This window comes from Limanda limanda, chromosome 11, assembly GCF_963576545.1.
Source record: "Limanda limanda chromosome 11, fLimLim1.1, whole genome shotgun sequence".
Taxonomy (NCBI): Eukaryota; Metazoa; Chordata; class Actinopteri; order Pleuronectiformes; family Pleuronectidae; genus Limanda; species Limanda limanda.
In genome coordinates this window covers 25,903,236-25,921,172 of record NC_083646.1, presented here as the reverse complement: position 1 = coordinate 25,921,172, position 17,937 = coordinate 25,903,236, and the positions used below count along the sequence as shown (strand labels likewise).

At 38.7% G+C, this 17,937-nt stretch overlaps 2 protein-coding genes across 2 annotated transcripts; one reads left to right on the top strand and one right to left on the bottom strand.

The window, feature by feature from the left end:
- Positions 1 to 360: 360 nt before the first annotated feature.
- ttk (ttk protein kinase) lies at positions 361 to 9,324 on the bottom strand. Its single transcript, XM_061081670.1, is given in 26 exon segments — positions 361 to 592; positions 674 to 759; positions 848 to 944; positions 1,491 to 1,667; positions 1,755 to 1,829; positions 2,488 to 2,612; positions 2,698 to 2,849; positions 3,516 to 3,673; positions 3,805 to 3,897; positions 4,040 to 4,166; positions 4,291 to 4,436; positions 4,616 to 4,776; positions 4,866 to 5,009; positions 5,294 to 5,400; positions 5,950 to 6,172; positions 6,311 to 6,419; positions 6,566 to 6,653; positions 6,968 to 7,086; positions 7,204 to 7,285; positions 7,373 to 7,466; positions 7,469 to 7,486; positions 7,663 to 7,806; positions 7,901 to 8,007; positions 8,249 to 8,471; positions 8,560 to 8,650; positions 9,268 to 9,324. Coding segments are annotated over 25 exon segments (3,015 nt in total). The 5' UTR covers positions 9,268 to 9,324; the 3' UTR covers positions 361 to 523.
- Positions 9,325 to 9,970: 646 nt separating this feature from the next.
- ebag9 (estrogen receptor binding site associated antigen 9) lies at positions 9,971 to 17,669 on the top strand. The gene is made up of 7 exons (XM_061080558.1): positions 9,971 to 10,277; positions 10,739 to 10,833; positions 11,942 to 12,023; positions 12,217 to 12,372; positions 13,347 to 13,457; positions 14,963 to 15,054; positions 15,988 to 17,669. Exons 2-7 carry the CDS (start codon positions 10,751 to 10,753, stop codon positions 16,103 to 16,105), a joined length of 642 nt encoding a protein of 213 aa, XP_060936541.1. The 5' UTR covers positions 9,971 to 10,277; positions 10,739 to 10,750; the 3' UTR covers positions 16,106 to 17,669.
- Positions 17,670 to 17,937: the final 268 nt, after the last annotated feature.

Below are 17,937 nucleotides of genomic sequence, written 5' to 3'. Positions count from 1 at the left end.
GTTTTATCTTCTTTTTGTGTTATCATCACTGGAGGCGACTTCTAATCAGCTCTTATACATGTTTATATAACTTGGAGGATTTAAATATAAAAAAGGAAACATGTTTATTTACTTACTGACAATTCATAAAATGCTTCAAGCTGAAAGAAAGCAACTTCTTGTAATGTTTGTTTTGTTGTTTTAAAGCAGGCAATTAGATTCAGAGAATATTTTGGATCAATTTAACATATTCACATCTTAAACACATTTTTTTGATTGAATTACATGTTGTCGGTCACCAACCCCTTATATCAGCTGAAACAAATTAACCAACAACTCTGAAGGTTACAGCATATTTATCTGCTGCATGCTGACATTTATTCTCAGGGAACTTACGTAAAAATGAAGCTATATATTTTTTGATACATACAATTATGGATTAGTCAATTCCTACAAAAGAACAGAGTATATACAGAAGTTAGTGGTAAACAAAAAAAAAAAAAATGGAGAAAGGAATTTCTCCCCATCACATTTTCCAGGATAATTAGGTTGTTGACTTTGCACACTCTGCAACATCCAACCTTCTGCCGCTGTTGCACATCTTGGCCAAATTCTGTGAAAAGCAGAGAGCTCAATTAGCATTAAAGATGCCAAAATATGTAGAACATAATTAGAAGTTCTGAGTCAAGCTCACGTTTGCAGCTCTTATGATGCTGTTTGGAGACTGGAGGGCTGCAAGGTCCGTTAGGATCTTCTTCAGATCACGGTTACATGTGACTTCTGAAACAGGCCAGTTAAATACAGGTCAGTGTCATGTAGTAAACAGCAAGTACAAAGACTGTGCTTTTGTTTATAGGTGAGAGTTTACCTGATTCAGTGGATGCTTGTGGCTTCAACTGCAGGTACTGATGCTCCAACAGCTCTGCAATTGAGATTCGTTCTCTAGGATTTCGTACCAAGCATCTCTGAAACAAGCAGAAAACAAAGACAGTTTATTGACTTTTACGTCACATCAGCAACAATAACATCTGACACAAGTCTATGGATTTATTAAGTTGAAAATCTGCAATAGTTCGGGGGGGGGGCATTAAAGTCCTTTTTCAATAATAAACAAAGTGTCTGCAGATTTCAACAACTTAAAGACCAACTGAGACCAAACGACTTCAATTCAAGACAAATGGTAAAATATGATCGATATGAAGCAATATAATGTCTGGACCACATAGTGTGTGTGTATGCAATGCAAGCCTGCTGGGTACACAGTCACAGAATTACTTACACTCCCCATATTTGAAGATAAGGTGAAGTAGCCTGGTTAAGAATAACCCTCAAAACGCTGTTGTCTTGCTAACAGCAGGCAGAGAGAGTAAGTATCCATAGTGTTTCTCACAGCCCAAGTTCCACACACTTTAGAGAAATATTTACAGCATATCTTTAGGTACTGCTTGCTAATTGTTGATAAAGACACATTTTCACATCCCACTAATACAGTGTAGTGTATGGTCTCTCACCTTCAACACATCCAGCAAATCCTTCTCTGAGATGTCAGGGAACTCGATCTTATGGGAAGGATCAATGATGGCGTGCAGCTTGGTAATCTGATTGGTGATGCTTTGGAATGGAGTCTTCCCATAAGTCATACAGTACAGGATACACCCGAGGGACCACACGTCACCTTTGGGGCTGATCTGTGGCACAAAAACAGACAATGTTTTATATTCATCCATTGTAATCGTAGGTTATTCAAAGATTGGCAAAAGTGAGTAAAAAAATACCTTTGAGCGTGCTTTTCCTGACTGGGATGATGTGTCTTTAATGGCTTCAGGAGGCATATAGTTCAAAGTGCCCACCTGTATTTAACAAACAAACATGTGTTACAGAGTCTGATCACCCGGGCTGTATAGTTACGCTAAGATGCAAGACCCCGTTCAGACCTGGTACTGATATCTGTCAAGAGTGACGAAATCCCAAATGGCCAGCGTTTAAAACAGATCTGATCACTCCAACCACATTTTGAGGCGGTGTTGGACACATGTGTTCCCATTATTTTTACTGTGTGAACACAAATGCATAAAGGGCTACACAAGTTGGACCACCACCTCGACGGCGTTAATTATACCATGTTTTAAGTCTAAATGTCCAATGTTATCCTTCTGCCTGGTGCCATGTTCACGTACATGCACACACCGCACAAGCTTGTGCATCTATGCTCTCACCCGGCAGAAGATATCAGAGGACATTTAGGCAAAAACAAGAGGTAAATTACTCTGTTTTGAGAGGAATTTGAATGTCGGAGCTTACAGACATTTGGATTACACAACATGAGCAGTATGGAGGCATCTTGTGTTTTTCCCCCAGTTTTATTCACGTTTGAAGATGGAGTCACCAATGACTTCAATTGTTTTGGATTTGGCTGCAACGCTGTTTACACCTAAAACTACACTCCTTAGGTGAACTATCCCTTTAAACTGGATTCACTGTGTAACGCATCATTAAATCAAATCTTACTTGTGACTCCTTCATGATGCTTGTTACATCAGGCTGGATACGGTTTGCGATGCCAAAGTCAATCAGCTTCAATGACGCGTTCACTATGACAAAGTTGGCTGGTTTCAAGTCACTGTGAACTATTCCTGCAAAGAAGATACAGATATTTGAAACAGTTAGGAATCAAGATCATTTCCGAATCACTTCTCTCAAAGCTTTACAAATACAAACCGTGCTTGTGGATAGTATGGACAGCCTCCAGCATGTTCTGCCAATAAAACTTCCTTTCCAAGGGATTCACAGTCTTGCGGTTTCGCAACCACGTGTTCAGATCCAAGTTTCCACATTCCATCAGCATGTAGATGTAGCTGTTGGTCATTTCACTGCAAACACACGTACAATTCATTAGGACAACCATGGCAGAGATAATCACCGACTCTGAAGAACTGACATCATCTTTAAATCAGGTTTTGATGGCAGCAGTGTTATTGACAACTTTACATTAATGACAACTTATTTTTCACATCCTCTACTGTGCATCTAATGAAAACCACCATATTTCTGACCTCATTTTGCCAGGGCCTAATTTCATTAATGCTGTTTGTCCATTTAGAGATTATTCCACTGTTATATTTCATATTCCTGGAGTTATCATATCATACATTCATGTTTGCTTCAGTGTGTTTTCTAAAACAGCTCTTATCATGAATTGCTTCACATTGTTATCCTTTTTGTTTTATTTTATGTAGCATTTAGCTGCTGCAACACCACAACTTTTAAACAGTTAAATAGAGCTGCAACACTTATTTGATAATTCAACAGAAAGTAAATTGCCAATTATTTTGATGGTTGATTAATTATAAGACATTTCCAGCTTGTCAATTATGAAAATTTGATACTTGTGTTTGACATATATGATAGCAATCTGAATACGTTTGGGGATGATCATAAAGATAATTGGGCATTGCTGTCCTATAGTTTAGGTCTTCATGCTGATTTCTGTACAATGCATGGATTATATTCATTTTTTGGATTAGACATGTACTCACTAGTCATAGAGCTTGATAATCTGATCACTGTACTGCTGCAAGTGATTCAGATGTTGAATCTCATTTTTATAACTCTCTACAGTCTGAGCGTCAGCCTCCTCCAGGTCAACATATTTTACAGCAAACAGCTGCTTCTTGTGATCAAGGACCTGGTACACCTGAAAAACAAGAAATTTAAAAAAGTGTCAATCAAGGACAGATAAAATATTGTTAAACATCAACAAAAATAAAATATTCCAGTAATTAAATTATTTTCTTTCCCAACATCAATTCACTGATAATGTTTCACCTTGCTTGATCCACCGCGTCCAATCATCTTGAGGATGAAGTACTGTTTGTCCTTTATGGTAATGGTTTCATTTGACAGTGTATTAAAGGAAGCCTAAAATGAGATGAAGATATGACATTAAAGCCCAGAACAATTCCCCAGGTAGCAACTGCTGGTGGTGAAATGTGATATTCCAGGTCTAAAACATTTAATAACAGAAATAACAGGTAACACTTGGGCCAGGGACATGTCATACCTGTGGAGTTTGGAAACAGGTTGTTTGATTTAGAGGTGTGCACGGCTGCTGAACAGGTCCGCCTCTGTGTGCTGCCACTGCAGAGGAGAACACCTCAGGACCTCTCTTTACCACTGGAGTATTAAAGCTGAGGGGAAGAACCATGGAATAAGTTTGACAGAAGACAGAGACAAATGTCTTGGACAATTAAAACATATGGAGTGTTACTGATGATACTCTGGGCAGACAGGCACCCAAGGTAAAAATCGTACCTGCTAGCAGAGGGGTTTCTGTAGCTGTTCGGAGTCTGGCAAACTGTCTGTGGGTTCAGTCTAGTTGGAAGCTGGAGGGAGGGAGTGGGAAACGACTCCAGCACTCGAGGAACAGGTCTAGGCTCAGGTGGGGTTGTACGTTTATCCTAACAATGAAAACATTTTGAATTATTCGATAAATGCAAGAGCAAGATTGATGTAAGGACTAATGAAAATAATAAAGATTAAAAAATCTCTATTAATTTCATTTTCATTTAAATAATTTAAATATTTGGTGAGAATGCATTGCACAGGCAGCAGCAGTAGTTAAAGAACGTTATCAGACCTCAGGAGAAACCTGCCGGTTGATGAGAGTTGGCAGCTTCCACTCTGATAAGGGCTCTTTGCTGGCAGGTTTAACCCATTCAACTGAGCGGTTCACAGGGACCCGAGCAGGAAGCTGAAGGTCCTGGTTTCCACCATGTGTAGAAATGCTTACAGGAACAACTGTTTGCAATAAAACAGGACAAATTAGAAACACTTAATTTGGAAGCCATGTCCATTGCAGCGCTTTTTGCTTTCCAAAGAGTTTTTACCTGTGAGTTGTTCCTCCTCCTGGGTGGGCACTAGCTGTTTCTCCCCAGCTTTAAGGTTACGCATGGCCACCTGCAGGAGCTCAGCAGGCCTGGCATTTAACACCTGGGCTTTATGCAGAATTGAGGATGCTTTGATCACATTACCTTAAAATAGAGGGAGGATAAGACAATGGGAATTAAACTTATTTGCAAGTAGGATGTATTCACAAGAACTCACTTCATTAAACAAGCCAAGTGTGACCACGTTTACTATTGTACTGAGCCCTGTGATTTCGGCAAACCTTCAGCAACTTGCCATCAGCTTTAGTGTTGTAACGACCTCTACAACTAGCAGTAATTCTACATGTATTCCATTTATTTCAAATGTGTGCATTTTCTGTCCCATGCCTCAGATTTTTGGAAAGTAAACATGTGATAATTGATCATACCTTGAGAGACCTCAAACTGGGCATATGCTGTATGGACAAAGGCAAAGGCTTTGCAGTTGGATCTCGCAACTATGAAGTGGTCCTGTGCTTCATCTGGGTCTTCAATCCTACAGAAAAAAAGAAATGTAATTTCAGATAATTGGCACATGCATTGATATACTTCATTTTGGAGATGTACAAGCATTGGACATTTGATACTGCATAAAATGCCAGGAACAGCATCTTAGTTTCACTCCCATTTTCTTTTTTCCTGAAATCACTACTGCCACTGGCAGCAAAGCACAACGGCTGTTGTTTCAACTGCTGTTTCAGCTGGGTATAGAAATCATTACTGGGGAAGGTAAATAGTATCGAATGCTTTTGGCGTTTTTTACACATTTCAGCAACAATGGTCATTTTGGGGGATTTGACCGTGGTGTTTTGGGATTATAGTGTGTATACATTACAGTATGTATATTCCATGCATTTTACCCAACCCTAACCACACTTGCAATGAAAAGTATTAGAGGAGCGATGCATTCCCTGCATGCACACACTGTATGTATCACGATCAGGTAATGTTGTGAAAACAATATCCTGCTCGCAGACTAATGAAATGTCCCCAGTTAATGTCAAAACAAATCTCTAATGCAGATCAAAAGTATTGAATCACCTACCCTTTTAGTTCTGCATATCTGACCAGTATTCTGGCATAGCAGGCGTTTTTGTTGTATTGTCTAATCGGCATCCTGGAGAAGACTTTAGAGTAACAGTCCTTGAGTTTGTTGAGGAGGCTGATGTCTGTGTGCGGGTTCCCCCTTTTCTCAAGATTCTTTAGATATGTCCAACACGACTCAGGGCTATTTGTTTTCACGACTTGGTCAAAACTGTAAGTAACGTCTGTCAGAGAAAAACAACACATTAACAAAACCGCAAAAAAACAATATACACACATTGTTCACACAGCTTTAAAGGTTTCAGTGACTACTACAATCAGCATGGCATTCCGTGTGACAGATTTGCAAGGATATTTAGTACCTTCCATTCTCGAGATGTCCTGTGTGTTGTGTGTGTGAAGGAGTGAGGTGGTGGAGTCCACAGCTGCCTGGTCCACCCAAGGGCAATATTCTGGACTGACAGCTGGTGGCTTAGAACGGGAATAACAGATATTACACTTCTTTCCCAAGCTTTAATTAAACACTTCTGCTGAGCAGAGCACTGATAATATATAAAGTGCCAAGAGTTGATCTGACATTGCATAAATCAAAACTACTGCAGCATGTTTATACTCACTTGAAGATTGACAAGATCTCCATCAACAGCATTTTTCTTTGATGATGACAAACCAAACACGGAGCTCATCTTGGAACCAGATGTTTGCCTAGGACATAATTACATTTTAATTAGATATCAGAAGCACATAAAACAGTTGACAAGATATACAACTTTCACTTTTCACAGAGGTTTTAAAAATATTTGGTGTTTGATTCAACTAATTAAATGACCTAAAAATGGTTTGTTTTCTCCATTACAGGTTTCTAAAGTAACATTTGGGTAACTTAGGGGTGATAGTGTAAGTCATTTTAAGTTTTCTAATTAGAAACAGTTGTATATTTTAATTTATTGAAGCTGTTCTGAATGGCACTCAGACATAACCAAACTAAACCTGCATGAAAATATTATAAAAAAATGTACCTGGACAAACTATTGGGGATGGATGCATCACTTTGCTTTGAGGGTTTCTCATATATATAGTCATCATCATAGTCATCATTTTCTGGGATAGAGAATGGTACCACAGGAACTCTCCCTGGCTGCACACAGAAGAGAACAAAAATTACAAATTTCAAGGACTATTTGGTAATTTTTTTTTGGAAAACAATGCACTGTAAAGTTAGTAATCATACAGTTATAAGAGATGCAACTATTACCATGCCAACTGCTCTCTTGTGTTGATATCCAGATCGCCAGCCTGGTAGTTGTTCATCTGATGATCCCCCAAAGGACTCAGTTCTGAAGTGCAGAGAACAACTTTTGATGTCACATTTCCTAAATCAAGCAGAAACCTTACCAGACACAGAGCTGGGGTTTTAGTCTTACCCTGAACCAAAAATACTGGAGAGCTGCAAGTCGCCTGTCCCGTCTGATATTCTGCTCACTTTTGGGAATTCTGAGCCTGTTTTGACAGAATCAGAACATTACAGTTGGACAATACTAACAGAAAGAAAACACAGCAAAATATGAAAATCTGATTGGAAAAGCACAAAAAAAAAGTCAAAACATTATATGATAGTTCTACATCTTTAGTGCAAACTGAACCTCTGAATGGCTACACACCAGTAAAATGATCAAATCCTTTGTCATGAAATAAAACATGAATTAATACCCACGTGGTACATTTTCCTTCTCCTCTAAACACAAGACTTGTGTTTTGCCTGTCTGTAAACTTTGCAAGGCAGCCTCCAGCAGTTCCTTTGGTTTGGCACCCACTTCAATAGCATTCTGCAGTATGTAAATGCCCCTCTTTGTGTTGCCTGGTGAAATGATATCAGCAGACATTGTAATAACCCAGACTTCATGGAAATATATTAACTTGCACAAGAAGGACAAAAAGAGGCATTTTGTTACCTTGAGAATGTTCAAAGTTTGCATGAGCAATGTGAACAAATGCAAAGTTCTGACTGTGAGATCTTGCTACATTGAAGTTGGCTTCTGCATCACTGACATCTTGAATCCTAATAAAAAAAGAAAGACACACACGAAAAGGCAGATTAAGTGCCCATCTTATTATGTAATTATAAAAAAATGTTTAAAAAAAGTGAGCTAGTAAATAAGTGTTTCAAAGAGACTTTAAAACAATTATACATACAATATAATATTTACACAATACAAATGAATCAACTTTCCAAGTTATTACTGCTATGATAAAATCTTGTCCATCTTAAATAAAAGTGGAAAGGAGATTTTGTTACTTACGCTTTTAGCTCTGCAAATCTGACCAGCATCCTGGCATAGCTCTCATTCTGACAGTGTTTGCCCAGCGGCATATTGGAAAATACTCTGGTATAAAAGTCAACAAGTCTAGTGAGATGGTTTTCATTTTGGTGAAGGTTCCCTTTCTTCTCCAGGTCCATCAAATATGAGAGACATGACTCAGGCGAGTTTGAGCCGATGATCTGATTGATATTGTCCGTGTCATCTGTGGCGAGAGCAAAGAGTCAAGAGTCAATGCAGTGCAGACACAAAGTGTGGATACTGAAGGATGTTACAGTGTGGAATATTATTACCTTCATTTAGGTACTTCTTCATTTTGTTGAGCTTTTCATAGAGCATGGCAAGCGGCTGCTTTTTGTCATACGTCAGCTCCTCTTCCTCCATCTGAAAGCGAAGAGTGAGTGAATACACCATGTAACCCACTTAAAGACCTGTATCCACTCTTGGGAGACAATGATCGCAGATGACATAAACGTCCTTCAAATCAATGGGAATCGAATGGATCTTTACATTGTGTAAAATGGGGATCAGTCATACACTGGACTTTAAGCTCCTGCAAGTTACACAACAAAACATTCTGAGAAATATCTCATCATCAAAAGAGACGTAAAGATGATTGTTTATAGGTCAAGAAGAAAAACATTGTAGCTTTATTGGCCGCTTGTTCGTCATATTAGCTCCTCGAGATATTTGCTACTACTTTACTCTAAATATCAATTTCCCTGACAGTATCTGACATGTTGTTTTAACGACACAGCAAAATGGATGTACAAAGCTCCATTTTCATATAATAAGTTCGATACTTGCGCAGCGTTCTTCCTTAGCCAAAGTGTTGACAAAGTGACTTAGCTCAGCTAGCTAGTTAGCCAACACGTAGCTCTGTTGTTAAAAAGAAGAGGATACCATGAGGGCCCCGCAAAAACCCGGTGAATTCAAACATGCGTATATAAGTGTATCAGCAATCAGATTAAAACATCGTATTTCCGATTTGGACGCCTCACCGTGTTTCCGCTGTCATTAACTTCTTTTTCACTGAAGAGAAACGAAAGAGGCTCGACTTCAACTGGCAGTTTTCAAATATGCCACTTCCGTCCACGTCCTGTTTTCATTGGGTACTCTGTGGCGATGACATGGTGCGTTCGCGTCACGAGCACGACTGTATATGCAGTCATCGTTTCAAATGAATGACGGTCTAATCAAACGTAAATCATTAATTTTTCACAATATATTTTCTTCATTTACGATTATTCAAAGGGTTGGTTTGTTTTGTTAGAATTCAAATTTCTATTAACGGAGTTTTGCATAGAAATGTGACGGCAGAAACACTTCCTGTTTGGCTGGGGGAATGAGACCTTTTGAGAAAATATAAGCTAATATCTATCTAAATTAATATTAATATATATTAATATTAATATTAAATTCGATATATATTCTTATACATAGGAGGAGAAAGCAGACCAAAGCGAATAGATATTACTTCATAACAAATATATATTTCATAATCACACATTTAAATATATATATAAATTATAGCAATGAAATACTTGTGTACGATTAAAGATTTAATATTAACAATGAGAAAATAATACAAGAGCAAACAAAAACTGTATCTGTTACTCCTTCCGATTTCCTAAAAAAACCTGAATGCAGCAAGTTTACCAAGCACCAATCAAACGAGAGAAGAAGAACCACGTGCACGCAAGCACTTCCTTGTTCCTGCTGCTCCCAGCTCAAAGATGGCAGCCTCGGGACGGAGATGAGCGAAGACAACATTGTACATGTTCTGTCATGAAAGCGGACGCGGATGTGTAGCTGTTACATTCGTGGTTTTGACAGGGCGGTGATATTGTTTGTCACGACCAATGTGTCGTCCTACGAAGACAATCACAGGCTTCCGAAATACCATGTTTCCCATCGGGCTAAGCTTGCGAGCAACGATTAGCAAATAAATGAACGTGTCTCCTCTGTCACACGAGAAGAAAGCAGTGACGGACTATTGACATCTTGCACAGTGAGTAACGTTGCCTATTTATAAGATAGAAAAGACGTGCAGAAGTTTTATTAAGAAATCCTTTTGCTTCCTTAATTTAGCTGAAATAATAGCAGTGCTCGTTTTGTATTTCCCGTTAGCCTGAGGTCGTGTTTGTGCTGCTTGTATAGTTGCATGTAATGTAGTTTATTTGTGATCATAACATCTGTTTACACACAAGCATGGTAACAATTCAATAAGATGCTAATGCCATGGATCTCCAGATGAACTAAAGGACAACTTGTCACATAATGCTCATATATGTCAACACGTTTCTTTAGGATTCACTCCTGGTCATCTGTTCTCGCTTATCAGCTGCATCTATATTTATCCACTGGAGAGTTTCTTTACTACACATCCTGATACTTGCGGGCAAAACAAGACCTAGGTGTTCATCATTGTAACCAGCAGTATTAAATTGTATCTCTGTTCTCTCCTTCCAGTCCAGTTTCATCATGGCCATCACTCAGTTCCGTCTCTTCAAGATCTGCACATGTCTAGCCAGTTTCCTGTCTTTTTTTAAGAGGTTAATATGCAGGTGAGCACAGCTAAAAGCTTCATAAATACCATGTCCAGTACTCCTGATACATGCTGCTACTTCTATGGAAGTCGTTCCAATGAAATTATACTTATCATTATTGGAAACATAAAAGGCCCTAATCGTGCCCTTTCCGACATGAACTCCTGTCCACACACGTGCTACTGGACTCTCCAGAGATTGCATGTCGCATATGAACAATGCAGCAGAGATTTTCCCCTCAGACGCATTCACAAAAACACTGAAATCTCTAGAGCGTTCCGATTAGGGGTGGTGCAGAGGATGGGCGTAATGTAGTGATTCCTCAGTGTAGTTTTTTACATAACATTCAAACTTTCGTCAGCCCTTAACACCTAAAGTCCTTAGTTTTTTTTCTTTCTTTTAACTTTTGCATCTGGCACATGTCATCCTCTGAGGCTGGCAAAAGAAACTCACTTGGACATTTACGTTCTCGCATGCACCAGCACTGGAGAATGTCAGGAGATTATCCAGAGTGCAGTGCATGTCTAAGAGCAGCTGAATTTACAAACACATACATCTTGCATATGCAAAACAAATGGAAAAGAGAGGAGACATGCACCAAAAATTCAGAAAAATCCAAATTCCCCAAAACAAATTCCAAATGATTTCACATTCGACAGAACTACTGCATATTTATACATTAACTTGATGGGGACATTTTTTTACCAGATAACTGGATCATTTATTAGTTTCATACACAAACAGTCACTTGAATCTTTGCACGTCATTTATATTTTCAAAATCAATCTCTTTTTTTTATCTTACAAAACAGAAAAGCCACAGTTACAAAATCACATTATTTAGACAGCACTTTGGACAGGCTCCCTTTTTCTTCTTAATATATCATCTATTTCCACAGTCAATGGTAAAGTACCCGATCTCCACTGGACACAGCTCTTTGCCTTTCCATCAGATTATATACAACATTGTTGTCTGTTCCACATTCAGTTTTTTATCATTGCAGAAATATGCAGTTTCCATATATCGTCCGCCCAGTGTTCTCTAAACAAACAAACAATAACAATGTTCTGTCAGTTGTTTCTTTGTACAATTTTGAGTTATTTCCTTTTGATATTTATTGTTTAAGGAGTGGAAGGGGGCGCAAGCTCAGTGGTGATCAAATAACTCTCCCAACAACAGTGGATTTTTCATCATCAGGACCAAAACAGGTCAGTGATGCATCAATCAACAGCTCCAGCTTCTAGCAATACAGAGCCTAAGGTTCACTGTTTGGAAATAATGTTATCACTCGACACAATTTCAAAATTGACATGTACTTACTTGTTGTACTCACAACCTCCTGCTCTTGAATTCCAAAGAATAATTGAACTGTAAATTGGATTTTATGTTCCACTCTGACAGCCAGAGATTGAAGAATGGAGCTCTTGGGATGAAGACGCTCCCACTAGTATTAAGATTGAAGGTGGCAACGGAAGTGTTTCCCCTCAGCTCAACGATGGTGACGAAGAGCCCGACTTCTTCAAAGACATGGCCCCTACCATCAGGAAAACACAGAAGGTGCGTCTGCAGACAGTTAGTTGCGCTGCTCATCTAGTGATTCTCATATACAGTAGGTTTGGGTGATATGCTTGTATTTTCCAATCGACCACTGTCAGCCTCAACGAGCGCTGAGTGATAATATATTTGCCAGAGTGCACAGGGTTGCACACCAGTGTAAATGAGTACACGCAGCCATGAAGAAAGATTTTTCTCATTTAAGGAAAGTATCGCTCATTATGTGGGGATCATTGTTGATAATGTGGTGGCTGTTACAAACAAATCAATGTTTAAACTATAGTGTGTCAGAGACGTCATCTGAGTCTGTGTGTGTCTGTGTATCAGCACTAAAGAGAGAGTGGGCGAGCGGAGTCTGGATGAAGTGAATTAATGAATGAATACACAGGATTTAATATAATATATAACAACTTCCATTGCATTGGTTAATTAAACAGTTGAATAAGTTATCAGAGGCAGACCATTATATTGGCAAAATAAAATGACAAATTGCTTAATCGCCCTAAAAGACTACTTACCGTGTTCTTAGCCAATCGTAGACGATATATTCTTCCAATCGCCCAACCCTAATGTACAGCTCATAATCCACCAGGACACAGCATATTATCGCATGATTTTCAGTCTAATGCCCTTTACTTGCATTTCCTCTTTATCAAACCTCGATTGAAATATCATTCAAGAAATAAATCAGCAAATCACACATCAACTGCCTTAATTCTGAATTCATCAAGATTTACTCTGATATTGGGGGCATAGTTTGCCTTGCGATTCTTAGAATATATTTAGATGTTGTAATACATGAAAGCTTGGCATCATGCACAGAATATTGCTTCAGCATAGTTAATACAAAATATCACTTTAATTACCTTGAATTTTGACAGTTTTGAACATGTGCATGTTATGGTACTCCAGTGCCTCACAAATTATCTTAGTCAATGTTGACACGTCACTCCTGTCTCTACGGTTTCACGCTGCAGATCCTGCTGAAGAAACGGGAGCCTCTGAACTACCTGGTGCCTGATGGCTCAGCAGGATTCTCCAGCAGACTGGCAGCCTCTCAGGATATGATGAACTTCAGTCCACCCTCTGTGAGTTACTGTTTACAACGTCTGAAGCTTCTGTTCCTCACCCACCCAGCACTTTTGTCGTTTTGGGTTGGCTGTGACCCAGAAGGTAGAAACTTACTAGAAGATCATTGGTTTGATCCCTGGCTCATCCAGTCTGCATTCTGAAGTGTCCTTGGGCAACAACACTTAACCCCTTATTGCCCCTGACGGTTGTGCCGACAGTATGTGAATGATGCGTGATAGAAACATCCCAGCATGTTATAGTGCTGTGTGAATGGCTTCTTCTGTAAAGTGCCACAAATGGTAGAAAAGCAATATATATATTGCAATGTAAATATAGTCCATTTACCATTTGGTCATTAAAAAGTTAACCAAGTAATGAAAATTCACTAATTATCTACTGACTCACTATGCCGATACAATTGAAGAAATGAGTGAAAACAACTTCAGATGTAATAAATATACATAAAACAAAACGTGCCTCCAAACTGCTCGTGTGGTGTCATTAAGTGTCCGCAAGCCCCGCCATTTATATTTGAGTCTAAACAAGGTGATTTATACAGTTTAAACCGCAAATCCTCTGATATATTCCTGACGAGGTGCATTCAGGACCGTCGGAAATGTTAACGCCCGCTAGCTTAGCCACTTTATGTGGACATTTAGGCTTAAAGCACGGTGAAAATTACAGAGTCAAATATGAATATCTGTTCTTCTGGACACTTGGATGACACCAAAGGAGCCGTATGGAGTCATGTGATATTTTTTATTACGTCTGAAGTTTTGGTCACTAATTGCTTTAATTGTATTGGATTCTGCTGCAACACAGTTTACCCCTGACACTCCTAAAGTCTGTTGTAGATTCAAACACTTTGCCTACCCCTCCATCATTATAGTGGTGGATAATGAGGGACATTTCATGGTGAACTATCCCTTTAAGACTGAGCAGATAAATATAATAGTGATTTCTTATATTAATGTATGAAATTGTAAAAGATTTATAAACATATCCAGTTGATAAGTTTATACAGGTTTTATCCTCTAAAGGCTGCTAAGATTTAATAGATTTCTGTTTAAAATACAAGATCTTAAAAGGAACTGGAATGGAAAGGGAATGTAAAACATGTCGGCTAACCTGTTAGACCTGTACACAGTTCTTTAAAGCTACAGGAGGCAACATCTAAATGTTTGTAGTACACGCCTTCATCAGTCTAAATGCCTGTGAGCCATCTGATCTGTGTGATCATCATATCAGTTAGAATAAACTCTTGTAGTTTTAACCACAAATATAATTAGTTTTAGTTAGAATTAATTAGAAAATACAGTAGCAGCCATGTCAATTATATATTTCCAGAGAAACCTATAGAAATTCAACAGTGTAGAGAGAACAGGTCTTGCATATGGTTTGGGACATCCAAAATAAAATTAATTAGTTTACACTGGGTTCTTAATCAGGAATAAAAAACTCTTGCAACAGAAATTTTGTTTTTCCTGTCACATCTTCAGGGATAACTTTGAACACTTTACAGGGCGAGCTTGGAGAAATGGACAATTGGCAGGAGAACACAAACGCCTGGGAGGAAGAGTCCGATGCTGCCTGGGAAGCAGAGGAGGTGCTCAGGTAACATGTCAAAAATCTACCTGTAACTAGTTCAGGGGTCAGCAACCTTTACTATCAAAAGAACCATTTTGCCCCCTCCTCTGCAAAATAAAATTCTTCTGGAGCCGCAATAAATTTTTGATAACACAGGTTATAAAGTTTGATATATAGTTTTACTCAGTGTTGTGCAAATTCACACGTATATGAACTATTTCGAAGCTCAGTTCATACAGATTGACAAGAACTAAGTTCACGGTTCCAAAAATGAACTAGTTCACGTTCATTTGTTCCTTTTTTTTTAATGATTTATAAATGGTGTCGGATCATGTCTGCGTGTCACTCCGGTCATTTTATCACGGAGTCCTGCTGTTCACGTCACATGTCGTGTTGTACTGAGCACATGTTGACGAGTCTTTTTTCATGACGCACTCAGTTTCACTTACATCAAATGAAAACTGATTCGTTCAGTTCACTGTTCACGGAAAATATGAACGTGTTCAATGAACCCTAACAACACTTTATAGGGAGCCACTGCAGAGGGGCTGAAGAGCTGCATGCGGCTCGCTGACCCCTGGCCTATATGAACCAGTTAGAGTGCACTGCACCTGTTTATCAGGATAATGTAGTTGGTAAAGTTCCTTATACATCCAGTATGCAACGTCAATTATAAAAGGGAAACATTGCATGAGTTGTATTAGAAGATGAAACTCCTAAAACATAAAACTTCCCTAACAGACAGACAGAAAGCTGTAACTGTGCTGCTCTGAATGGCACTTTTCTGTTTGAGTAGTGTAAGTTCACAACATGGCCAGCAGGTGACAGTGTGTGCACATTTTTACTGCACCAGCACCACAGGGAACAAGATTTGCCTTCTCCCAGCTGACCTTGCTTCTGTCAATGTGCTCTAATGTTACAGCCTCTAATCATGGATTTTTTTTTGCCTTCATTTCATAGACAACAGAAGATGGCTGAGAGAGAGAAGCGCTCCATGGAGCAGCAAAGGAAGAAGATTGAGAAAGATGCTCAGAGGATGATGAAAAAGGATCAGAAGATTGCTGTCAAGCTCTCGTAACATTTTACTGATGCTCAGGTTTGAGCCAAAGTGAGAGGGAGTGCAAAAAAGACTGTCTGTTAATTTATCTCTGAAGTCATCAAACAGACCAGGATTATCACCGTACACTACTCATCTGTTAGCAAAGCATTCTCCTCCACCCTGTTTCCACCAGCAGCCATTTTAGTCCGCAGACGTGTACATTGCACTCCTCATTCTCCAGGGCAGATAAGGTCGAGGTTACTCTGGACTTGAAGTGAGATTTGTTTTTATACGATCCCATACATTATAGCTTAAAGGATAGATGCAGCATTAGAAGGCAACATTAAGATTCTGATTACAATTGTTTAGTAGCATAGAAAAACTGTTATATTATGGTTTTTCCCCCTGGAACGTCTGTAAATAAACTGGTACCTGTGCTACCTTTTCAACCTCAATTAAAATTATTTTTCTTGGTCTTAATTATAACCTAAAAGGACAAAGGAGTGTAATTACTTTTAAGCATCACTGTATACCAGTGACAATCCTTGGTTTGCTTGATTAATGTGTTTTTATACTTATGTCTGTCATTGACTGAAAGCTGATTATTTTTCCCCCTAATGAATGTTGCTTGATATGCTGTGCAGCCATTACTACACTAGAAATCTGCATTGAACTGAAGGCTGAAGATTTGCAATACGAGTGGATAAATTAATTTAGACTTGAATCTAGCCCATGTTATGCTGTGGGTTCCTATGGTAATCTCATGGCTTCTGACATTCTGGACTAATTCTCCTCTGTCAGCTATGGATATCGGAAAGTATCCCCTGATCATTGTGTTGATCTGTTTTTCCTCAGTCAAGGGAACATTATTCTTAAATACACTCTTAATAAAACATGTCTTACCATCTCAGTTATATCTCAGACCAGTTACCGTGTTCAATATGAATTGAAAACAGTGTTGAAAAAATTGCTTCTGCTGCTGTGGATGCTGTTGTCATGGAAACAACAGCAAAGTATCAAGAAAGGCCTTTATAAATTTAAATGTGCATACATGATGGAGTGTGCCTGCGGTCCATGGCTTTGAATAGGGTGAGGAAGACACATCTCTTTCCTAATGTTCCACTGAGGAAAGCTTTGGAAGCAGTGTGATCTCACACTTCTAACAAGACACTGAGTTAATGTTATCTATCAAATGATTTATTGAGCTGCTGATTCTTGGAGAATAGGGCTGATTAGTGCATGATCAGGTTTAAGACTTTAATTGAAGTGTTTATTTTAACGGAATTTGACCAACCATGGATTAGTGTTAACTTTAAAAATGTTCCTTTTCCAACAGTTTCCAAAAGCAGCATGTTCTGTTTTGCCATTTTGCACTTTTAATTTTTCCAAAAAATAACTACACAGAACTTGTTGCCTCATCTCCCTTTTTCCGTTATGTATGACTTTGTGTTATTAAAAAGCAGTAATGGTTCAGGACACATACTCTGAAGCAATGAGTCTGCCAGCTCAATCAAGAAGGTCTGGCAGATTGTGTACCTGCTGTGTTCGTCCTACACAGGTTTTTAATAAAGATAATTTGGCTCATACCTCTTGAGGTGCATAACTGTGGTCATGACTCTGTTTTCTGATCTGCTGTCTAAGAAATAGTTTGTCAAGCTGCAGTCCCATTCTGATATCAGAACATATTAAAATAATTACCTTTCATGTTTCCCACTTCTAACAGAAACTTGTCGTACTTCAAAGTTTATGAATTTGAGAAAAATACTAGTACGTTTCAATGAGGTTGATTGAAGGTGCAAGAATTTGAAGTACTTTTGTAAAATCACATAAGTAAATAGGCTATACACTGCTGCCGCAGCGTTACCAGAGGT